This window comes from Ascaphus truei, chromosome 14 (assembly GCF_040206685.1).
Source record: "Ascaphus truei isolate aAscTru1 chromosome 14, aAscTru1.hap1, whole genome shotgun sequence".
NCBI classification, from domain to species: domain Eukaryota; kingdom Metazoa; phylum Chordata; class Amphibia; order Anura; family Ascaphidae; genus Ascaphus; species Ascaphus truei.
The window spans coordinates 45,600,103-45,626,104 of NC_134496.1; the positions used below are offsets into that span (position 1 = coordinate 45,600,103).

General features: G+C 43.0%; 2 protein-coding genes across 2 annotated transcripts in view; one reads left to right on the forward strand and one right to left on the reverse strand.

The window, feature by feature from the left end:
* Positions 1–434: 434 nt before the first annotated feature.
* Positions 435–10,883, reverse strand: ACTL6A (actin like 6A). Its single transcript, XM_075570726.1, has 14 exons — positions 10,680–10,883; positions 9,064–9,140; positions 8,286–8,460; positions 7,083–7,183; positions 6,500–6,597; positions 5,778–5,872; positions 4,361–4,467; positions 4,157–4,246; positions 3,995–4,056; positions 3,383–3,497; positions 2,839–2,919; positions 1,648–1,743; positions 1,135–1,221; positions 435–956 (listed from the first exon to the last, which is right to left on the reverse strand). The coding sequence occupies exons 1-14, from the start codon at positions 10,702–10,704 to the stop codon at positions 876–878; spliced, it is 1,290 nt and encodes a 429-aa protein (XP_075426841.1). The 5' UTR covers positions 10,705–10,883; the 3' UTR covers positions 435–875.
* A 3,568-nt stretch (positions 10,884–14,451) lies between these two features.
* Positions 14,452–26,002, forward strand: part of GNB4 (G protein subunit beta 4) — a 45,983-nt gene continuing 34,432 nt past the window's right edge. The window contains exon 1 of the mRNA XM_075570728.1: positions 14,452–14,579. The gene's annotated coding sequence lies outside the window, so the exon portion shown is untranslated. The remainder of the gene's footprint in view (positions 14,580–26,002) is intronic.

Here is a 26,002-nt window from a genome sequence, read left to right on the forward strand (position 1 = left end):
GTTTTCTTTGCCTCAGCATGATCTAGCGACGTGTATATTAGCAATACCCCTCATTAAGAACAAATCTGTAGCAGGAAACTAAGTAAATACACAGCTACCTCAATGAAGGTTTTTGTAAAGCGGTGGAATATTTGGCTGTGAACCGATGACTGTGATTGGCCAAGGGCTTGATATCACAATATTAGTAAGACCACTGTATTAGAGTGCAGGTTTTAAAATATGCAGCAGAACTGGACGTTGGCACAGGCTCTTCGGTTACACTAAAAATCATGTTACTTTGACCAGGAAACTTTAAAATGCACCTTTTGAAAGAGTAATTTTTTTTTTAAAAAGTGGGTGTGCTCACCAAAGAATTTTAATTAATAATAGTCTGAGGTTACCAGGGAACTCCAAAAACAGCACATCCACTTAAGAAGCTGAACTCCAGGCACTGCTTCCATTCTTCACAAAATTCAAGATTTTATTTGCATTGTATGAAACACGCAACAGTTGAAAAATGAGACCACACACCTTCACATACACGACATAGAATTGTTCTGGCAAAACTGCAATAAAAAAAAAGGAGCTTTGTCCAGGAGTGAGAGCTTCTAGAGCAGGGCTGCTCAACTCCAGTCCTCAAACAGGTCAGGTTTTCAGGGTATCCCAGCTTCAGCACAGGAGTTGAGCACCCCTGCTCTAGAGACTTAAAAAAAAGGTTGTTTGCACATACAGATATTGTATGCCTCTGCTTGTTAACTAGACACTTGTCTATTGAGGATTCAAAGGAATCTAAAAAGTATGCCAACTGCAAAAAAAAAGTCAGTTTGTTTCCTTAGTATGCTAAAGCCATTTCAGAAACGGGCACAAAAAAAAAGGGAGCGGCTGTATGGACAGGACTAAGGGCATTTTCGTTCCACACACTGTTTTCCACCTTCTTCATACTCCTGTTTTGAAATCCACATCTGCTGGAAGGTTCCCTATAATAACAAAACCAGAAGAGAGGGGGAGGGGGGGGGGGAGGAGAGAAAAAATAAATGATTACAATGGCTTTGTAAGTATATCCCAACATAATTCATCGAGAATTGAAGTTCACTTTCGTTACAAACACCATTTTTTTTCCCCCATTTCATCCATCTGCATAAATTGTTCACTCACCAGCGAGGCTAGAATGGAGCCCCCAATCCAGGAGCTAAACCGCCTTTCCACGGTGGTGTTATTGGCTATGAGCTTTAATCGCATACTCTGGGGGAAAAATAAACCCACTGTTAAAAGGATCAACTGGGCGAAACGTATCTTTTGTCGTTCCAACCAATATGATAGTAATGAACTAGGCATATAAAGATTTAACATTTATAGCGACTACAAGTCTTAGAATGAAGAACGCACCTGTTAATAAAACGGGTTTGACCAATCAAAGCAAGAACTGGCACATTTGCATGGCTGTAATATGGCGACTCAGGGGTGGCCAATGCCAGTCCTCAAGGGCCACCAACAGGTCTTTTGGATATCCCTGCATCAGCACAGGTGGCTCAATCAATGACAGCCTCCTGTCCTGAAGCAGGTATATCCTGAAATCCTGTCCTGTTGGCCACCCCTGAGATTACATTTGATTTGGCTACGAAACCCAGATGAATATTCTCTCCCCCCAACATAAAATTGAGAACTGACCGGTGGTGTTTTTTGAGAAAGCTCTCTGGTCAGTCTGTCTGTGAAACCCTGTAATAGTGTATTTCCTCCTGCCACAATTACACTGCCATATAATCCCTGAAAAGAAAAAGAAAGACATCATTAATACATGAATTCCCTGTGCTTCAAAGGCACACATTTCTACCGCATCATACATAATATATGTATTTGTACCAGCACTGCAGATATATTCTCTAGCACGAGAACGGCACACAGGTATATTTAAAGTGTAGATCAGGGGTGGCCAACTCCAGTCCTCAAGGGCTACCAACAGGTCAGGGTTTTCAGGATATCCCTGCTTCAGGACAGGTGGCTCAATCAGTCCCTGCTTCAGCACAGGTGCTCAATCAGGCTCAGTCTTGGACTGTGCCACCTGTGCTGAAGCAGGTATAGCCTGAGAACATGACCGGTTGGTGACCCTAGAGGACTGGAGTTGGCTGCCCCTGGTGCAGATTATCCCAATTCTTCCCATGAAAGTAGGAGGTTCTCTCCCAATTAGAGATGATAATCATCAACAAACTTGCAGAAGTGCAAATATGTTTGCAGTTTAAATACCGGCCAAGCCCAACACACAAAATCCAAAGTTCTGTAAAACTACAAGGACGACGACCGTTATCTGCATTGTTATCACTTAACGATCTATACAATTGTAGGTGGGCTGAAGTCCAAAACAAGCAACACACCTTTAGGTTTATGCCATCACCCTAATAATCAGTAATTACATTTTTTTTCTTCAAGTGGTTATTAAAAAAAAAAAAAAAAAAAAAAGTGTTGATCAGGGTCACCCTCTTTCCTGTACCCCATCCAACATTGTGAAAAACAGTTGAAAACAAACAAAAAAATGAAACCATTTGAATTCAATGTTAATTGGTGCACTCATTTTACTTTCCATACACCCCTTGTGTCCTACCTGCGGCTGGGCTGCTACTTGAGGTGAAACGCAATAGGAAACAAAAGCTACATTTCCATTTTTCTTTGTAAAAAAATGTTTTAATAGAACGTGCACAATGATGAAACTGGGAATCCCTAAACATTTATAGATCGCAGGAAGCTATTTGTTGCTCAGCCCAAAATTGTGCTTTTTAATTAATGTCTTCGTTTCTACACATAAAACACAACTTTAACATGTGCGAGTGAATATATTTTATGATGCAGCACAAAATCGACACTTACCGGTCTAATATCAATGTCGCACATTCCAACGCTCGTAGTGACCACGTGACTGACACCCAGCATGGTATTACCAGACAAACCCTGAAAATACACACACAAATAAATATATATAAATATATATAAAGAAAATACAAACAACTATGTTCTGTTTTTCAGACACTGTAGACCAGGGGTGGCCAACTCCAGTCCTCAAGGGCCACCAACATGTCAGGTTTTAAGGATATCCCTGCTTCAGCACAGGTGGCTCAGTCAAAGACTGCACCACCTGTGCTGAAACAGGGATATCCTGAAAACCTGACCTGTTGTTGGCCCTTGAGGACTGGAGTTGGCCACCCCTGATGCAGACTGTTCTTTGTAATTTACAGCTCAATTGCTTCTATCACAGTCAGTCACTTATGAGGTTTCCAAATTGTGGCCTACGAGTAAAGAATGTGCCCATTTCTTTCCTCCCAAGTCGGTAACTCAAGATCACACACTCCCCCGCCCTTCATCACAGATATGCATGCATATTTGTGCGCTGATGGGACAACACCAATACCCTTACCTTAACATTCGAAGGATCGAATAATCCCTCAGGAATTTTTAGCCGCTCGGCTCCAAAATCGCAGTTGTAACCATTGGGGAACTCGTAATGAATTGTTGGCATCTGTGCGGCCACCCTACGAAAAGGAGACGCAAGGAAGAGACGGTGTTGTTGGTGTAGGAGTGAAATAGTCTCCCAAAAGCAAACCTAATCCCGGGAGAGTGAGGGTGTGATGACGCCTGCTTAGCACAATATACAAGAGAAGAAGCTTTGACCTGCAGGAACGTGCTCACGTACAAAAAAGCCTGGTGCCAGAGAGAGGTCTAACCAAATCCCATAAAAATCAGCCGGATTAGAACTCTACACAAATAACGATGCTACAATGTTTCTGCATGTGGAAACAGATATATTTCCACAGTTTAAAGCGACAGCCTTATGCACTCAAGATGTATTCTAGTTGCCAAAAACCTTGCAAGCAGGGCAACATCCGCTAAAATAAAATGGGTCTTCAGTTTCTCGTAGGTGTGAATATTTTACAGAGCAGCGAGCTGCGCAGCAGATTATCGACTTGGGGTATTCTGGAACCACACACGATACAACATGAAGATGCGTGATGATTTACGTCAAACTTACTGTTCGTCATAGGAGGAGTCTGACACCTGGAGAGCAGATGCCTGAAAATCCTGAATTACACACTGAAAAAGGAAGCGTTACAAAAAAAGCTCATGTTAATTTTCTGTTTTCCAAACCGCTTGCTGACTCCAAATACTTGAAACAAAGTTATACTATACTTACATTGCACATATAATTATGCCAAGAGCGTGTGACTGGAGGAAGCTTCTCCTTCCTCTTCCAGTTGGCCGGGGCTCCTTCTCTCACGGGTTCCTAGGCCAGTATAAAAATACCCCACATCAAGACAGGATCAGCGTTCGGTACCCCAGGCATTACGGCAACATTTTCACAACGAAGCATTGATGTCAAATGATACGTTTCTCTCACCTTTGATGCAATCATGTAGGGAGGGATTAGATCCACGTTCATCTCTTGAAATAATTCTCTACATTGCATGGTAATAAAGTCCCCAGCAAGGGGAGATTTTACAATGCCTGGCAAAAAAAAAAAAAAAAGTAAAGAGATGCAGATGAGGAGGCGAGTGGAAAGGCAGCGTGTAGATCAGGAAACAATGTGCAATTAACTGCATTAAAACAGGCTGACATTTTTTAAGGAGCGTGGATTTTTTAAAAATGTATAATGGCAAGCACAAGCTACAGTGCAAACATGCAGGGAGCCTCGGGGTAACCCTGCGGCAACCAAAGGAATGGTTCTAAATAGAAGGCCAAATATTTGCAGGGGGAGGTGAACAAATCCTTAAAATAAGAATGACTGCCGTCTGGCTTTAATAGGAAAAAATGGGTTCTCCTTCAAGGACGGACTAAAAACATAGGAGATAGGACCTCAAAACTAGGCCTAAAAGTACAAGTTAAAGCCATCTACACGCCCCCTCCCCCCTAACGAAAAGTCAGGTGCAACGGAACCATAGTCAGATTGGATCCCACAGCGCCAAGGCGAGCCCAGCAAAGAACAAGGATAAAGTTTCCTCCTCTGCATCCCCTTCCCCCCCACCCCCTCCCGGTCCTTCCCCCTCCCCACTATCCCAACCCTGTCTTGTCTACCCCTCCCACGTCTGTCTAGTTGTTGTTTGTCCAACAAAGTATTCAATGGTATTAATGTGATAATTGTATGTAATACCCTTGAAAAACCAATAAAAGAAAGTTAAAAAAAAAAAAAAAAAAATAAGAATGACTGATTTTCTTGGTTCTATTTTTCAAATCACAATGTCGACAGCAGTAAAGGAGCAATATCCTACTTTTTTTTTTATTTTAAGAAATCAGTTGTGTAATATTAGATAATACTTACTACCTTTTTTATTTTAAAATTTAACTCTTAATGCCATTTTTAATGAGCATCTTTTGATTTGTATAGCAGGCTTTAGCACACCTCCTCAGCAGTGCAAGATCTTTGTATCACTTTCTTGTTTGTGATACTTTGTTGCCAATGTCCCCAGTAGCTTGACCTGTAAACTATATCAATAGATATCACCTTAGTAGTATAAGAATACATTGCAGCTGCTGAGTTACACTGAATGAAGGATTCTTTTGAAATTGAAAGGTGAACCCTGAGAAGCAGGATTTTGCTGATCGATCACAGGAGAATGAATCAAAATCGACAGCTTAGGTAATTAGTATTCCATAAAAAAAAGGTACAAATGGGCTGCAAATATTAAAAGAATTAAAAAAATGTTTAACTGCTTGGATTGCCTCTTTAAAGTAATAGAGTCACACATTCGTCTTTGGCAGCATGGTAGGGACACTGCAATCTTTATGTAATCATTGTGGATATTGCAGTCTGGTTTTACCTTGCTGAAGTACATATCCATCATGGACTGGAATGGCTGTAGTATGTGTAGAGCCACTGTCCAAAATGAGCCCCGTAGATCGACCGTTGGCAAATCTAGTCCCGGGAGAGTGAAGGAATAACGTACATTTCTCACATGCAGAATAAACCAGGGGTGCTCAACTCCAGTCCTCGAGGGCCACCAACAGGTCAGGTTTTCAGCACAGGTGGCTCAATCAGTGGCTCAATCTTGAGCCACCTATGCTGAAGCCGAGATGTCCTTAAACCCTGATCTGTTGGGGGAAGGGTGTTATATAATGACCTGCAACACTGTAAAAGTTGTGAAGCTTTTGAGAACCCGTTACGGTCTTATTTTATATCCCCGCAATAAATTGATCAACGTTAAAGGATTTGCCTCACTTGTTAATGATATGAATCTTATTGAATCTTATATGAATCCACCAGCTTAAGTTCTTTCAAATCTAAGGCTGTCTCACACTTTAACCTGGTCTGTAACTGTTTCATACGCCCATAATATATATTTTCTTTAACTGTGCACGCAATGTCTTCTAGATAATGTATGCCCTGTTCATTTATGTAACTGTACTTGTAACCATGTATTATTTGTTTTACTCTGTGCCCAGGACATACTTGAAAACGAGAGGTAACTCTCAATGTATTACTTCCTGGTAAAATATTTTATAAATAAATAAATATTAAAGGATTTTGGTACTTAAAGGATACGCTGTGAGCACTGCAGTTTTGCAGAGGAAAAATGCTGGAATATTGTAATGTTCAAACATCAGCTCTGTTAGTTTCTCTCGTTTTGCTCTAGTATTCCACTGGCAAGGAAAGCATAGAACAGTGAAAAAAATGTATATAGTTACACACAAGTCATATGCCCAAGTTCAACCTATACTAAATTTAGACGACGGATAGTTTATCCTTTGTCTTTACAGTATATTGATGACAGTGAAAAAAGAAATTAACTATTGCCCAGGGCCCTCCATCCCCAATACAAAGGTAAACAGGGCCAAAGAAATATGTCCAGGATTTACATTGTTTTTTCAATAACGTTTGCTATATTGCAAAAAATATTTCACTCCTTGCCCCTTTTATCTACCCCACTAAGGGACAAATTCTATATCCCCCGAAGCAGCCAATAAGGCTATTTTTGGCCCAAATTCCCCAATTAAAAGAAATTGGTGAATTTTGTCAGAAAACGGCCAATATAGAGCAAGACCCTATTTGTGGGAAGGAAGGGGTGAATGGTGTTGATAAATACATAGATATTCTCAGAGCATATATAACGGAGAATTGTACTTACCGCTGCCTCCGACATCAGGACCGGATGTAAACTTGCTTCAGATTTGACATGCATTTTATACGTATGATCTAGAATAGCCTGAAAACTGTCCCAGTCTTCAACTGCAGGGGGGGGGGGGGGGAATAAGCCATAGCAATTACCTTACAAACAACTTGGACAGAAGATTGTCCAGAATTGAATAAATACAAAACAAGATTTACAGCACACAAAATATAAAGAGGTAAAACTCTAAATTAGTCACTGGTACTAAGGGAACCCTAAAATCTCTCCCATCACCCACAGACTATACGAATTCTGCCTACCAGCTGTTATTCTAATATGGGACATTACAATTATTTTTTTTGAAACAGACCCTTGCTCTTTAAAACCAAGTGCTAGCCTTTTCCTGTTCATAGAGTAGTGGTCTCTAATTGCAGTCCTCAATGACCCCCAACAGGTCAGTATTTAAGGAACTGGGAACCACTGTCATTGAAAATATACTAAGCAAGGTGTTGTCAACTCCAGTCCTCAAGCCCCTACAACATGTCAGGTTTGAGGAGTTCCCTGCTTCAGCACAGGAGGCGTAAAGTCAAAGACTGAGCCACTGATCGAGCCACCTGTGCTGAAGCAGGGATATCCTCAAAACCTGACATGTTGGGGGGGGGGGGGGGTGGTCGAGGACAATTGGACTAAGTCTTGACTGGCAGACTGTCAAAAATATATACATGTAATCAGATACCAAAACAGAAGTCCAACAACTTTATATATTAAGATGGTATTTTTTATTATTATATGAAAACCACTGGAAACCTTGCATCAACTACCTTCCTTTGACCTGGATTATTAAGCATCACCAGTCATTGCTTTTCAAATCAATTCTATATTATTAGCACTTCCCGTGCTAGAGTTAGGAATTTGGTTAGGGAAATCAAGATTAGGGCTTCAAGACACATTCTGCGTGAATTCAATTAAACATGGATGGACAAAAATGCGTGGACATTCGCCTACTTAAATCAAAGAGCTACCCATAGGGTAGCTATGATTGCAAGTGAAACCAACTATGCAATGATGTATGGTAAAAAAAAAACATGCTTGACTATTAAAGTTATAAATATGGAAAATAGCAATGATTGGTTTAAACAGCTTCTTCAGGGAATGTTAAAAAGGAGGATTTCTTGCATATTACTGAAACAAAAAAAAACAAATCCCAAAACAGTGACTTACTCATTCCATTCTTAAGGGGTGAAAAGGCCTCCATGTTTTCCCTTGGTACCCTGAGCGTGTTGGTATCTATGTAGTATGATGGACCTCTCGATTTGTTTTTATCTCCATCAATCTCCATGAGTGTGCTGCCATCTTCCCTGTCCAGGACCACACCAATCGTGGTGGGAAAATCTACCTGTAACATTTAATGAGAAACGTTAGCAAAAGGAAGTAATGATTCGGCAATATGTTAATAAGAACGACAAGACAAACCAACATGAACATTAAAATAGACATTCAAGTGGCAGAGATAGCACAACCCACATAATCTGCGATGCCCTTAACTAGGTATGCAGCTGCGCAAACAATTACTCCAAATTTATATTGTGCAAAGCTTAATATTGCAGAACAACGGAGAGAAATAATGATCACAATACAGCCTTTGATTAAGCATTTTCCATACTGACATTAAGCAAAGAAGCATCACAGCAATGAGGTACCAATAGCTTATCTTTCAGAGGTAAAATAAGAGGCATAAACAAAGAATAACACACCTTTATAAGATCAATTTAGCTGTTAGCTATGATATGCCCCCATCCCCAATAAAAAATGTAAATGTTGACATATAATCAGTGGTTACTGCTTGCAGATATAAATGTCAAACAACCTAATGTATAGGGGTCTGCACTATTAAAAAAAAAGATATATAAATATTTGAGCCAGTGTTAAAGAGCAAAACCTATTTGCAAATACAGAATAACCACATTTAGTGGTCTCATGTTGGAATCACAGTTCTTACCTTTGGACAGTCCTCTCCCGCATACCCGGCACGTACAGAATACGAGCCAATGTCAAAAACCAAGGCTCCGACCTCATCTAAAACAGACATAGAAACGTATACCAAAGAGAAGTATTTAATGTGTGTTCCAAAATTGAACTAATGACGCAGGAATTTGTGATGCTGTTTTTAACAACCATTTTATAGTAATTGCTAGCTGTAAATATGTTTTTATTCACTTCTGCAAGCAAAGTATAAATGTTTCCCATAGATCGTGGTTATTTTGTTGACAGATTGGCAGGATTTGTCATGAACACAAAAATAAAGATTACGAACACATCCTAAACCATCAAAATTACCACGTTGAACTATTTCTGTATACACACAGAAACAAAACAATAATTAAACAAACTATAATTTCATATTTGAGGAACTCTCATGTTCATCCATCAAAAGGCATCATAACCTAATGTATGCTTCTCCAGGACCAAAACAGCTACTAGAAATTTCAAGTAAATCTACAAGGAGCAAAACACAGACTTGTCTCAAAGAAGAATGTGTAGTGTGAAAAAGCGCTCCCAACCCACCACCAACTCGTGAAGTATCTGAATATCAGGGGGTCTGACTGAAGTGACCTATGTATGGGTGAGAACCTGACACACACCAATTTGTCCCGAGTACAGTAGGATAATAGATACAATTTGCGGCTAGCTAGGCGTGCACTCGCCTGGGGGCGAGGCCATGACGTCACAGAGCTGGTTCGCCCTCATTGGGCAAACCGCTCACGTGACGCGCTTGCGAGCAGCAAAATCAAATTTGCTTGCTCTAAGCGCCAAGCGGGTGCAGGCATTTGCTCACGCTGGCCACACACATTGCCGCAATGTGTTTCATCACGGACAGTGTGAGCGTGCCCGCCCAGCGCCACCCTGGCCGAGGCCATATATAGATATATGTAAGTCCCCGCTCACGCGGTGCGCGGGCACACATGCTCACCACCAGCTTAAGTTCTTTCAAATCTAAGGCTGTCTCACACTTTAATCTGGTCTGTAACTGTTTCATACGCGCATAATATATATTTTCTTTAACTGTGCATGCAATGTCTTGTATTATATGAGAGGAGTGGCTCAGTGAGTAAAGACACTGACTGACACTGAGATTCCTGCAGGGGAGCCCGGTGTCAGCTCCTTGTGACCTTGGGTAAGTCACTTTATCTCCCTGTGCCTCAGGCACCAAAAACATAGATTGTAAGCTCTACAGGGCAGGGACCTGTGCCTGCAAAAAATGTCTCTGTAAAGCGCTGCGTACAATTAGCAGCGCTATACAAGAACATGCTATTATTATTATTATATAATGTATACCCTGTTCATTTATGTAACTGTATTTGTAACCATGTATTATTTGTCTTAACTCTGTGCCCAGGACATACTTGAAAACGAGAGGTAACTCTCAATGTATTACTTCCTGGTAAAATATTTTATAAATAAATATATACTCGGCGCTTATGTAGACAAAACAATCTAACTTTCCAGCGCGAAAGAGATAACACAATGCTGGGCGGATTACACATGGGTGACAGGGTTCCCTGCCTCCTGACCCGGGCCTATCACGCCGCGAGCCTCTCCCGTCGCCCCGCTCACCTCCGCCGTACACGCCTCCGCTCATGGCCGGCCTCTTCCCGCTCTCCGCTGCCTCTCTCCGCGGGTACACGATGGTGGGTGCGGGACCGGGGGGAGGGCACGCGCACCGGAGCCGGGAGACAGCGCGCCAACAATGGGAGAACCTCGCGCTCCGTACGATTTAACACCAACCCCGCGTCACCGACAGGGACTGCCAATCAGAACACGCAACGCGAGGTTAGGCCCGCCCCTCCTATGGCCACTGTAAGGAGCCCGGTTTCCTGGACAACGCCGAGACGCGTGCGCATTGAGGAACAGGAGAAGGCGGAAGTAGTCGATCGGTCTGTGGACGCCATATTGGTACTCACAAATGACAACGTTCCTCATAATTGTATGGCAAAGGCAAAACACCAAGTGAGAGCGAGTTCTACTTGAGTGTTAATCTAACTTAATTAAATGCTTTGGAACAGGTCACTAAAAGAGGAAAGTTGTTTTTCACAGCAATATTTGTGGGAGTAGTAATATGGCGGCTGGCAGATTTCAGGTACCTTGGCATGGAAAGATGGCTGAGGATGGAAGAGGACAGGAAATGACGTATTCTTCATCACCCTGCCAAGAGGCAGGGGATATTTTTTTGAGCAATGTCTGAGCAGAGCACCACTCCCTCTGCTCAAAGTGATAGCATCAACTGTAACAGTCCTTTTTGTACTTATATGATTCATAGTCACAACTGTGAGAGCAAATGCACAACCTTTTTATGGGTGTGAGTACTGTATCACCCAAGTGATTGTATATCTTATATCCCTTCCCTTCAATACCCGACTAGCATCCTCTCTATCCACCTTTAAGACCCACCTTAAAACACACTTGCTTAAATAAGCATGAGTAGCACCGTGGCTAATACTATATACATGATACATAAAGCTTGGCCCCCTGCAAACGCATTTACCAGAATGCCCTCCTACTGTCTGTACGTTCTTCCTAACTACCTTTTAGATTGTAAGCTCTTCGGAGCAGGGACTCCTTTTCCTAAATGTTACTTTTATGTCTGAAGCACTTATTCCCATGATCTGTTATTATTTGTTATTTATATGATTGCCACGTGTATTAACTGTGAAGCGCTATGTACACTAATGGCGCTATATAAATAAAGACATACAAGAGTACATACATGTCTACCTTTTTCTACATTGCATATTATGGGTTTGCTGCCTAATAATGCACATCATATAATATAGAATGAGCAAAGTAAAACAATAAACTGCAGTGTGTTGACGAATACTTTGTTCCCCTATTTCTTTCTCAAACATTCTATGAGGGCTGCGACTTTTACAAATAAATGTTTAATATAAAACTACAAATATTTTCCGAATTTTCCTAGAGGTGGTAATGGAAGACAGGGAAATATAATAGCATCAAAATATAATACATTCAACTGATAGTCTTCGGTTTTCCATGAGGGTATTACTGCATGGTTATAGCATTTAGGCTCTACCATAAGTGTAGGGAATAAATACATGGGGGGGGGGGGGGAATAATAATTCTAATCATATTGGTCCCTTAATTTATGTGGAAAAAAAAGGTAGAATGATATATTTTATTGCACCACCGATAAAAAATTAAATAATATATTTGGTATTAGATAAAGCTTTTTAAATGCAGGTTACATGTTATTGCAGTCGTAGCACTGTAATGATTATGTTTACTGGAGTCCACTAGCCATTCTGATAATAATCGTATTATATAGAGCTGACATGTGTACGCAGCAGTGTATATAAAATGCTGCAGGCACATGTAGATCTTACAATCTAACTTTGCTGTCTGAGGCACAAGGAAATCTACACTGGGGTTCAAATCAGTTTCACCCACTTATAATACAGTGATTTTACTACGGAGCTTCTCCTTCAGTCTATTGCCCATTAAATGCTATTTAAGTGAATGGTCATTAACAAGTGATAGTAAAGGCTGGCTATTGCCCTTTCGTGACTATAAAGCTTATATTAAAAGGTAAGAAAACGTAGAGCTTAATCTGGAACATAGGGGCTTGATAGTTTTGAGTAACGAATGCAAGGCTCATATCTAACAACTATACTATATATTATAAATAAAGACATACAATACAATACAACTAAAGGAAAGCCTATTCAAAAACTACTTTCTAGTGCACCGTTACATTAAAGCTCATGTTTTAATGCCGAAACACATCATATTTTATACAAAATTGGAAGATTTATCCCAGGTATTTTTTTTACAATGACACATATAAAAGTACATGTGTTTGAATAGTGCACAAACTCTTATTGCATTTTGAATCTTGCACAATATTGATGTCAGCATTAGTTTAGAAACACTATTTAAGCCTGGCATACTCACTAGCGCACTTTGGATGTGTTATTTATTTATTTATTTATTTATAAAATATTTTACCAGGAAGTAATACATTGAGAGTTACCTCTCGTTTTCAAGTATGTCCTGGGCACAGAGTAAAACAAATAATACATGGTTACAAATACAGTTACATAAATGAACAAGGTATACATTTATATACAAGACATTGCATGCACAGTTAAAGAAAATATATATTATGAGCGTATGAAACAGTTACAGACCAGATTAAAGTGTGAGACAGCCTTAGATTTGAAAGAACTTAAGCTGGTGGTGGATATGAGAGTCTCTGGTAGGTTGTTCCAGTTTTGGGGTGCACGGAAGGAGAAGGAGGAACGTCCGGATACTTTGTTGAGTCTTGGGACCATGAATAGTCTTTTGGAGTCTGATCTCAGGTGATAGGTACTGCATGTGGTAGGGGTGAGGAGCTTGTTCAGGTAGCTGGGTAGCTTGCCCAGAAAGTATTTGAGGGTGAGACAGGAAAGGTGAACTTTGCGCCTAGACTCTAGTGATGACCAATCTAGTTCTTTGAGCATTTCGCAGTGATGTGTGTTGTAGTTGCATTGGAGAACAAAACGACAAATTGAATTGTAGAGGGTGTCAAGTTTGCTAAGGTGGGTTTGAGGAGCCGAGCCATATACTATGTCTCCATAGTCAATAATTGGCATTAGCATCTGCTGTGCAATACGCTTTCTGACCAGGAGACTTAGGGAGGATTTGTTCCTGTAAAGTACCCCTAGTTTGGCATAGGTCTTGGTTGTCAGGGTATCAATGTGCATCCCGAATGTTAAGTGGGAGTCAAACCATAAGCCCAGGTATTTAAAACTAGTGACAGGTGTTAGGGTGGTTTTAGCGTTGGTTCTAATCAGGAGCTCAGTCACTGGAAGCTTTACAAATTTAGTCTTGGTCCCAAATACCATTGTTACAGTCTTGTCAGTGTTTAAAAACAGTTTGTTTTGGGAAATATAATGTCTAATTCCTTCAACCCCAATTTAAATAGACTGTGTAATGTAATCCGCTCTTCCATGTTGCACACATGCTTTATACATTTGGAAGAGAATATATCACATCAGCAATGCGGTTATTGTCCTTGCCCCCATATTGTACTGCTCCGCGGAATATGTTGGCTCCATAAAAATGAGAGATAATAATAACATGCATAGCTTTTGTGATGCTTAATTCTTCATATGGGTTTCCTGCACACATTTACATATAATATTTTATTCTGGTCTCACACACATTTAGATACTGCTAATATCTGCACTGTAATATACATATTCCTGCCGACACCCCTTAGTATTGCAGTGGTTAAAAAAAACAACCAAAATGTATCTCCTTCATCAGTGTGTGCTGCCTGCTTGAACTACATTTCCCAGCATCCTGTGCAGGGTGGGTGGGTTTAAAGTCTCAGAGCATCCATTCCACAGCCTTCCTCCATCAGCTTCCCTTACAGCAGACAGAGAGGGAGGACAAAAGGATCTCAGCTGGAGAAACATACAGTTACATGCGACCCATATCTGACCATTTAGCTTGCAGGTAAGTGCTCTGATTTCACTGATCTCTTTGCATTAGGGTCCTATGGTTTTCTGGGTACAGAAAAAAAAATACAAATCTTATTATACAGCACAGCAGTGAGTAATAGGGTTTACAATGTGTATGTACAGTATATATATTGTGTGTTCCTATGTATATAGTTGCATTGATGCATGTGCACTGATCTGCAGTGTACTGTTAGACAATAAGTGCATGCACAGATTGTGGCTGCATGCAGGATCTGGTCCCCAGGGAGGAGCTGCTATGCTAAGATCTGATTTATGTAATGGGGGAGGGCTGATATCCTTGCAGAGTTAAAGGGGAACGGATCTGCCCTGCTGGTTATCACAGTGACACAGAGGGGACACATGTGACACTGGGCATATTGCTTGGAAGATGGGCTGTATTTGTGCTGTCACATCTGCGTGTGCCTCCTGTGAGATGGTGCCACTTTTGGAGGCTGGACACTGCAATCAGCCATCAGACAGATGCAGCCAGGAAATAGAATTAGGAGGCATATGCTTAACCCTATTGGTGGCAGATGGTAGCTGCAATGCATGGCGGGCCCCAGCGAAAGGGTTAAAATCACGCTTATTTAGTCGAGATGTTTTTGTGGGTTGTGTTTGTGTCATTCCCTTTTTTTTTTTTGTTTCTCCTATTTGCATGATGAAGACCGTATAAACCAGGGGTGGCCAACTCCAATCCTCAAGGGCCACCAACAGGTCAGGTTTTCAGGCTATCCCTGCTTCAGCACAGGTGGCTTAGTCAAAGACTGGAGTTGGCTACCCTTGGTATAAACAAACGTGAGCTTAACGTTGCAAGAGATGACGTCGCGTTGTACAATAGCGAAAATAATCACTGTCGTGAGCATGTCATTTTTGCTATAATTAAACATTCGTTGCCACTAGGATCGAATTTATTTAACATGGGCTAGAAACGGTGAGACGGCTTCAAGCCTGTCAATGCCAGGCATATTTAATTTGGTTACATGCAGCGCCTCCAGGGACACCCCGAACATTGGGTGTGTACCTGGGAAATAAAAGACATCCAAATACTTGGGTTTAACAGGATATAACCGGCTAATCTATGTCAACACAATTGCATAATATGAAACGTATTTGATGTAGTGTACACATCTGGAACATATCCTTAGTGCTACTACATAAGGGTATAGTGCAAAGATATAAAGACAGTGTCGGTGTTAAATTAAGATTATGCTTAGATTGTAAGCTCTTCGGGGCAGGGACTCCTTTTCCTTATGTTACTTTTTGTCTGAAGAGCTTATTCCCATTCTGTGTTTTATTATTATTATTATTATTATTATGTCACGTGTATTACTGCTGTGATGCGCTATGTACATGGCTAGCGCTATATAAATACATACATACAATGACATTATACTAAGCCAATGGTAAGAACTCAGCAACTCATTTGATAATAATTGACATAACACTTAAAAAAAAATTGTATTTTTTTTATTAAATCAGACCAAGGACTTTGTTCACATCTATTTGTTCTTCAATTCTTTAGTAATGCTGTAATTGTGAGACCTCCTTTAACATGGAATAACGGGACATCCCTTAACTATAGATGAGGTCATGGGTATGGATTGTGGATGTCATTTGTTATGAGAAAAGAGGAGCAATTAATGGGGTTTTTTGTTTGCCTTCCTCTGGATCAATAAATAAGTATAGATATAGGATAAAGTATCTGTTGTCTAAATTTTAGCATAGGTTGAACTTGATGGACGTATGTCTTTTTTCAACCTTATCTACTATGTAACTATGTAATATAAGATGCATTGTAAGGAACCCCAACAGTCTCTAATAGTGCGTCTGAGATCAGATGCATTGTAAGGAACCCCGACCCTCTCTAATAGTGCGTCTGAGATCAGATGCATTGTAAGGAACCCCGACCCTCTCTAATAGTGCGTCTGAGACTGCAGAGATACTGGTACCCCCTAAGGAGCTAAGTATCTCTGGAAGCAGGGGGTCCCCAGAGCTGAAATTAACACAGTTCCCGAAGACCCCCTGCTTCAATTTTGTAATTGGGGGGGAGGGAATAATTTATTTATTTTAAAAAGAGAAACCCATATTCGCTACGGATGTAGCAGGGGTTATTGTTGCACGTTCTGGATGCGATATTCTGCGTCATCACCGCCATTGAATCCCATGGAGATATTCTGCGTTGAGTGCAATAAAACTCTCTACACCTATATCTATCAGACGAAGCACTTCAATCCTATTTATGAGGATTTTTATAGTACTTTTAGTATAGTATAAAGTAATTTTATACCTAAATATACCTGTTCTACTTAGCACGATGTCTTGCGAATGCCGCACTGTGACAAGACTCTGCCTAAGGCCAGGTCCCCGATGGCTACAGCTGCGCCCGCTGTGGCGGACGCTGCAGGGACAAGAGCCGCCCCACAATGGGGCCGGGCCCGCTGCGAGGGGGGGCCACCGCGCTGCGCCGACAGAAACTCCTGCCCTCAAGAAAATTGAGAGCAGGAGTCGTGACGGAGCGCTAGGCCACGCCCCCCGGCGTTTCAGCCAATGAGGGCGAACCTGCCGGGTGACCTCACAGCCGCACCCCAGTCACGCCCCCCCTGTCTTTCCCCCTGCAGCTCTCAGAAGACCAGGGGACTCGGCTGCACGTGTAGCGCAGGTAGCGGGGCCGCAGCCTTAGGCTGCATTCACTGCCACAGCGCATGGCTCGGCGTCCGCTGTGCGTGTAAGCACCGCCCCTCAATGGGGAAGGGCCCAGTACGCACCTTCACGCTGAAGGTGCAGCCGCGCCGTACTGCAAGATTTTTTTAAACAATGAAATTGAGTTTAAACCTTGCGACGGAGGCGTGGCCACGCCCCCACCAGCGGTTCACCCAATGAGGGCGAACCTGATGCGTGACGTGATGCCACGCCCCTGCAAAGCCCCGACCACGCCCCCTCCCGTCGCAAGCTCCCTCTTCTCCTGGACACCGCAGATCGCGGTTAGCGCTGTGCACGTGCCGCCCCCCCCTGCCGGGCGCGCGTGTCACAGACATGACTGGGACCGCAGCCTTATGTTAAAATACATCCTCACCAGCATAGGTTTAATTTGTCCATTCAATGTGAACAAATTATGCATGGACAAGGTGAACCCGCAAGATTGTGTAATTAAAACCAAGCTTTAAAATGGAAAAGATGGCACTCCAAATCTACATAAAATAGCTGTACCCGGCGTAACACGCAGATCTTAAACGTTATTCATGAAACTTTACTCTTTGTTTTCACTCCTCCCTGTAATGCCTTGCTGTCTCTTGTCCCCTCCCTGCCTTACTCTCTCCTCCATCATGCCCCGCTCCTCTTTGCACTCTCTCCTCCCCTCTCTTGGCACTCTCTCCTCCCCTCTCTTTGCACTCTCTCCTCCCCTCTCTTTGCACTCTCTCCTCCCCTCTCTTTGCACTCTCTCCTCCCCTCTCTTTGCACTCTCTCCTCCCCTCTCTTTGCACTCTCTCCTCCCCTCTCTTTGCACTCTCTCCTCCCCTCTCTTTGCACTCTCTCCTCCCCTCTCTTTGCACTCTCTCCTCCCCTCTCTTTGCACTCCCTCCTCCCCCATGTGCACACTGCTCTCCATTTTCTCCTCCTTGTCATCCATCTTTCTCCCCCTTTCCTTGCTGTCTTTCGTCCCCCTCGCTGTTGCCTAGCAACCCAAAAGGCTGAACCTTTGTATGGAAACACACCTCTGTATGTCTGTATGCCTCTATCTCCTGGATCTCTTGACCTCCCTGCCACTCTCTTTAAATCTCTCTTCCGGCCTCAGTGACCCTGCAAAGGGTTTTTTCCTATTTCCTGTAAATCTCCACATGCTTCCTTTATTATAAAGCTCTAATCCTGTGTTTCCCATCCCCCGCCCGCTTCTGCTCTGGTAAAGCCGGACATGTCTCATTCCCTCTTTACACATATTATCACCTACAGCAGGAGTAGCCAACTCCAGGCCTCAAGGGCCACCAACAGGTCAGGTTAAGGATATCCCTGCTTCAGCACAGGTGGCTCAGTCATTGACTGAGCCACCTGTGCTGAAGCAGGGATACCCTGAAGACCTGTTGATGGGCCCGCAAACCCATACATTTCATGAATCTTTTCGGTAGCATGGAATACATTATATGGGGGGCCTTTTAAAAAGACAGCGATTGATGTCCATATAATTTGCGAGGTGCATGATGGGCTTTCCTATGCTTGGTCTGAGTTCAATAGATTGGCTTGGATAAATTGTCTCCATAATAGTAGAAGCAAAACCTGGCACAATGGCCCAGATTCACTAAACCGTGCTAAGCTTTCGCATGCCCTAACTCCCGCGCTAACGCTCATCGCGCCTTGTTGACTATGGGCCGACGTAGGTTTGAAATGACTGTGCTGCATTTCCAATGGTTTCCTTTGCATGTAAAGCGGATTTCGCTCTCTGGAAGGGGCAGTGTGTGAAATGACCTCAAATATGATACAAATTGCCCTTAACCTTTTGTGTGCGTCTCGTCCCATATTTATTTATTTATTTATTTATTTATTTATTTATTTATAAAATATTTTACCAGGAAGTAATACATTGAGAGTTACCTCTCGTTTTCAAGTATGTCCTGGGCACAGAGTAAAGCAAAATAATACAGTTAAAGAAAGTTAAAGAAAATATACATTATACAGTATATACAATATACAGTTAAAGAAAATATATATTATGAGCGTATGAAACAGTTACAGACCAGATTAAAGTGTGAGACAGCCTTAGATTTGAAAGAACTTAAGCTGGTGGTGGATGTGAGAGTCTCTGGTAGGTTGTTCCAGTTTTGGGGTGCACGGAAGGAGAAGGAGGAACGTCCGGATACTTTGTTGCGTCTTGGGACCATGAATAGTCTTTTGGAGTCTGATCTCAGGTGATAGGTACTGCATGTGGTAGGGGTGAGGAGCTTGTTCAGGTAGCTGGGTAGCTTGCCCAGAAAGTATTTGAGGGTGAGACAGGAAAGGTGAACTTTGCGCCTAGACTCTAGTGATGACCAATCTAGTTCTTTGAGCATTTCGCAGTGATGTGTGTTGTAGTTGCATTGGAGAACAAAACGACAAATTGAATTGTAGAGGGTGTCAAGTTTGCTAAGGTGGGTTTGAGGAGCCGAGCCATATACTATGTCTCCATAGTCAATAATTGGCATTAGCATCTGCTGTGCAATACGCTTTCTGACCAGGAGACTTAGGGAGGATTTGTTCCTGTAAAGTACCCCTAGTTATACGGAGACTGTAAGGTTTAGGTGTATTTTCATTCTGTCGCCTATACACTGCGTCACCTACAGCCATGTGATTAAAGTGACTGCCACGCCTACAGCCAAACTGAACTAATGGCGCTGATACTGTATGTTTAATGGTTTCATACTGGGTCATTGAGGCCTCTTAAAATATTAGATGTGTAGAAGTATTGTATCGAGGGGCATTTAAATACCAGAAAGTACCAACACTAGCTACCTTCACCAAATCTCTCCAGGGGTTCCCGGAGCGGAGATTATCAGGGTTTAGCTGCTGTGACCCGCTGGTTTCCATCCCGGTAATAAAAAAGCGCCGACAAACTGCTGCTTTAACCTTTTTAGATGCCAGAGCGGTCAGCGGCTTATGGCTTTGACGAACGGGACGTTGCGACTTTCTATCGGGTGACCCCAGCGTCCGTATTTGTGTTGTAGTTGGGGTGTTTTCTGACCGCCCGGTAAGGTCCGGGGAGCCGAGAATTCTGCAGTTCAGATCTGGATGACCCTCTCCAAACCCCCTAGGGCAGGGGGGTGGGGAGGGGGAGGGCGCGCGCAACGCCTGTCCTCAAGGGCCACCACCAACAGGTCAGGTTTTCCTGATGTCCCTGCTTAAGCACAAGTGGCTCAGTTTTTGACCGAGCCATTAATTGAGCTACCTGTGCCGAAGCAGGGATACCCTTTAAAACCTGACCTGTTGGTGGCTCTTGCGGACTGGAGTTGGCCACCCCTGCCCTGAAATAACGTGGCAAACAATGGAAATGGGTAGGACTGCCGCTTTAACTCCTGGAAAGCGATGGAATGATAAAAACGCCACAGATCCCTGTACCCTGGGTTGAAATACATTCCCCCCCTCCCCCCCCCCCCCCCCCCCCTTTGTGTGAGCTGCTGATAAAGGAGCTTTAGAAATGGAGAAAGAGAGACCTGTATGTCTTGGAGCTAGCAGCCCAGCTGCAAATAAAAATAAAATAAACCCCGCACTCCCTTTTTTCTCTGCAAGAAAGGCACAATATGAGACGTGTGCGAGCTCTTGCAGTGCAGGGCTTGCTGCAGAATGTACAGTTAGTGCTATCTGTCAGGGGAGAAGCAGGCCATTTAAATTCAGGCTGGATAGCTTCTCCAGGCTGTGCAGCTATTTTTAGCCTGTGCTGAGGCTTAATTTAGAAACTGAACACTTGAGGTTCTATCTTATTTCCAGGTTGGGCTTTTTTTTTTTTTTGTTCTTCTCTCTGTTGATGTCCCTATGATGGGACCCTGGGTGCACTCCAGGTCTGCAGCCTCATCTAAGGTCAGGAGAAGCACGCGGTGCTGGGGAAGGTGAACTGCCTTGCACATGAAAAAATAACTTCATGTTCCTTTCCATTTTATCATTTTAACACAGGGGTGGCCAACTCGTGTCCCACCAACTGGTCAGGTTTTCAGGATATCCCTGCTTCAGCACAGGTGGCTCAGTCAACAACTGAGCCACTGATTGGACCACCCGTGCTGTAGCAGGGATATCCTGAAAACCTGACCTGTTGGTGGCCCTTGAAGATTGGAGGTGACCGCCCCTGAATTAAACAAGTCTGATAAATACAAAGCCTGTAAATTAATTCAGTTGTCTACTTGCAACGAGACGTGTGGCAATCTCACATCGTTATTTCCAGCAAACTCCTCCATTTTCCAAGCAAGAGAAACCCCTTTTTTTTTTTTTTTTACAATGCTGCTTTGTTGCTGCTGACGTCGATGTCGCCTTAGGGAGCATAATGTCATCGTTTTTTCATGTGGCTGGTACGGGGACGTCTTCAAATGCAGCTCCTCGTGGATGTCAAAGGAAGTGGGATGGAGAGAAGCTGCAGGTGTCTCCAGGGGACATCGACTTTGATAGCCAAACAAAAAGCCTTTCATGCGGCTGTGCAGGTTACACAGGGAGTTTGGGACGTGGGGGCCCATTGAGAGCAGCTATTACATGATGCAGCAAAATCTTAATAGTCCAGATTAGTTTTTGCATCACAAGGACTGAAACATGCATTTAAAACTGCAATACTACCCCTTTTTTCTTCTTTTTATATGTATAGCGTATTCTACATTCTTACCTAAGCTGGCAATCGTTTGGTTCTCCTGTTATAAATCTGTAAAAAAAAAATACTGATTGTGTGCCTAACATAATGGCCGCCTTTCCATTTCAGTCAGTCAGTCATTCCGGTGTAACTCACTAGCTTTAGTGTATTCTTATATTACTAAGGTAACGGTATCTATTAAAGCTGCAGTTCAGTCAATATCCTGCATGTGTGTTTTTTTTAATAAATCAGTTCTGTAGTAAAAAAAAAATACTTTTAGCATTTTCTGTTTTAAAAAAAACAACTTTTAAACGACCAATTTTCTTGTATTCTATTTTAACAGCCATTTGCTAAGGCACTGCCCCTTCATGTCCTGTCACAAGCCCTGGCACACCCCTTTGTCAGCCCTGCCCTCTTTCTAGCACATGTCAGTGCAGGAGTGCTCATGAATATTCATGAGCTTCCACTGACAGACAAGCAGAATATAAACAGATCCCGTCACCAAATTTCGACCTATCAATACACGGAGAACGAATTGACCGGCAGCTATGCAGTTCTTTAGGTAATTAGAGATTGCACACACAAAACTATTGAAGTAAAAAAATAAATAAAAAAAAGACTGAACTGCAGCTTTAAGTTTGCAGCTCAAACTGCTGGGGACATTGGCAACAAATTATCCCAAACAGGAAAGGGTTGCAAAGATCTTGCTCTGCTGGGGGATGTGGCTAAAACCTGCTGTAGAATTCAAAGGATGCTCAGTATATTAAAACTCATAAAAATGGCAATCCAAGCAGCACTTTAAAACATTAAAAAAAAACCACGTAGGATATTGTGTGGATATCCCCTTCTCTCTCTTTTTTTTTTTTTATTTTTTTTTTATTTTATTTTACACGCCCCTCTTGGACCAAGGCGACTTAATGACAATTACATATTTAATTGGGTAAATGTAGGAGATTGGTGCCTTTTTTAAAATACATACAGTATCAAAGTGTGTTTCAAAATGTCCGCACTCCTGATATTAAGACCTTGAGGGCTAGTAGCCATGTCCGGTAAACTGATAGATGGAGGTTGGGGTTGTAAGTGTGTACACACACACACACACACACACACACACACACACACACACACACACACACACACTCCCAGCAAGCTCTAACCCCAGAACACACCACATCATATATATTTGTGACAAATGGAGTGCTACTGAGCGTGGCCAAATGTATACAACAAAAGATAAAGATACCCAACGTGACAAAATACATAGTTAAATACTTCAATGTTAGGCCAGGTCCATAGTGCCTTCGCCCGTGCGGTGGCGTGCGCGGCCCGCTTGAAGTGGGTGCGGTTTTTGGCCATGGTGCGCGCGCCGTCCGTGGGCATGTCTAGGGGTGTGCCAGTGATGTCATGGCGCTGGTTCGCGGTGCCATGGCCCCAGCCTTTGTGTTCTCGTGAGCGAGGTTCATTTAGGTAAACCCTTTGGCCAAAGCGTTATAAGCCTGCAGCCACGTCACGGCATGACCGGTATGCAGCCACGTCACGGCATGACCAGTATGCAGCCACGTCACGGCATGACCAGTATGCAGCCACGTCACGGCATGACCGGTATGCAGCCACGTCACGGCATGACCGGTATGCAGCCACGTCACGGCATGACCGGTATGCAGCCACGTCACGGCATGACCGGTATGCAGCCACGTCACGGCATGACCAGTATGCAGCCACGTCACGGCATGACCAGTATGCAGCCACGTCACGGCATGACCACTATGCAGCCACGTCACGGCATGACCACTATGCAGCCACGTCACGGCATGACCACTATGCAGCCACGTCACGGCATGACCACTATGCAGGTCCTAACACTACCTGTGAAAATTCTCATTTACCTCTGCAGTGGAGGGAGACGGTCTCCGTGGATCTGTCCTGCATACTGTAGGTATATGAAAAACCTGCTACTTAAAAAGTGGGGTGGGGTGAGCTTAAACCCTGGGAGGACGGGCCTCCAAACAACTGATATCAGTTGAAAATTAAAATGAACGCAATCCCAGCAAGCTCTAACCCCAGACCACACTAAATATATATATATATATATATATATATATATATATATATATATTATTATTATTATTATTATTATTATTATTATTATTATTATTATTAACGTTATGGTGGGTGAAAAGGTGACTAAAAACCCTCCACCGTATAGCATATAAAAATATTACTTGTGAGCACATTCACATGTCTTGGACAGGTCTGCAACTCTGCTTTTCACCATTATCTCCTAGCGTACAGTGCTACCACTGCAGCAAGGTATTCTGGGAAATGACATGCAAATGAGCACACAGTGCCACCTTTTGTCTCAAGACCACATTACATGGTTAAACCCTTAAGCCAATGCATGCTGCTTTAAAAGGTGTGTATGTGTGTGTTTTAGAGCAGTGGTGCTCAAGACACCCCCTCCTCCCCAACAGGACGGGTTTTAAGGATATCCCAGCTTCAGCACAGATGGCTCAGTCAAAGACAGACGTTGAGATATCCATAAAACCTTACCTGTTGGGGGGTCATAGTTGTATAGTAGATGCGGTTGAAAGACGACATACGTCCAAGTTCAACCTATGCTAAATTTATATGACCGTTACTTGAAGACTGGTGTTGAGCGCTGCTGCCTTAGGCTGCGCTTATAGCGCCGGCGACGTGACGGTCGCTGGAAAATCACATAGAGGTGACTTCCAGCGATCGCGACCAATCCGTCGCTGCGTCGCGACGGCGGCAATGCATTTGTTTTGCCGCGCCGTCGCCGGCACTAAGCACAGCCTTAGAGGGTCTTTTACGATTTGCGCTTGATCTAGTTTGTGGCAAAATTGTTAACACTGGCATGTAGATGCAAATTAAGCTACAGTATTGTATGTCTGTCTTTATATATCACCATTAATGTACATGTACAGTAATACACGTGACAATCCATATAAATAACAAATACATATAACAGATCATGGGAATAAGTGCTTCAGACAAAGTAACATTTAGGAAGAGGAGTCCCTGCTCCGAAGAGCTTGCAATCTAATTGGTAGGTAGGAAGAATGTACAGAGACAGTAGGAGGGCGTTCTGGTAAGTGCGTCTGCAGGGGGCCAAGCTTTATGTATCATGTGTATAGTATTAGCCATGGTGCTACTCATATGCTTCTTTAAGCAAGTGTGTCTTAAGGTGGATAGAGGGGGTGCTAGTCGGGTATTGATGGGAAGGGCATTCCAGGGGTGTGGGGCAGTCAGTGAGAGAGGTTTAAGGCGGGAGAGGGCTTTTGATATAAAGGGGGTAGAGAGAACACATCCTTGAGCAGAACGCAATAGTCGGGATGGTGCATAGCGAGAAATTAGGGCTGAGATGTAAGGAGGGGCAGAAGAGTATGAAGCTTTAAAAGTGAGGAGGAGAATTGAGTGCGAGATGCGGGATTTGATAGGAAGCCAGGAGAGTGATTTCAGCAGGGGAGACGCTGAGACAGATTTGGGAAATATAGAGTGATTCTGGCAGCAGCGTTTAGGATAGATTGTGGGCGAGATAGGTGAGAGGCAGGAAGGCCGGACAGCAGGAGGATACAGTAATCAAGACGGGAGAGAATGAGGGCCTGTGTCAGAGTTTTAGCAGTCGAACAACAGAGGAAAGGGCATATCTTTGTAATATTGCGGAGGAAAAGGCGACAGGTTTTATATACTTTTTGAATATGAGAGAGGAGTAGAGTGTGACCCCCCAGGCAGCGTCTTGGGCTACTGGGTGAATGATGGTACTTCCAACAGTAATGTGAAAGGAGGTAGTAGGGCCAGGTTTGGGAGGAAGTATGAGGAACCCTGTTTTTGCCATGTTAAGTTTAAGTCGGCCGAGGGCCATCCAGGGTGATATCGTAGAGAGACATTCAGAAACTTTGGTCTGTACAGCAGGTGTAAGGTCAGGGGTTGAAAAGTAAATTTGTGTGTCGTCTGCATAGAGGTGATATTTAAACCCAAGAGATGTGATTAGGTCACCTACAGAGAGTGTGTACAGAGAAAAGAGGAGAAGTCCCAGGACAGAGCCCTGGGGTACCCCCACAGAGAGATCGATGGAGGAGGTGTTAGCAGAAGAGACACAAAGTATG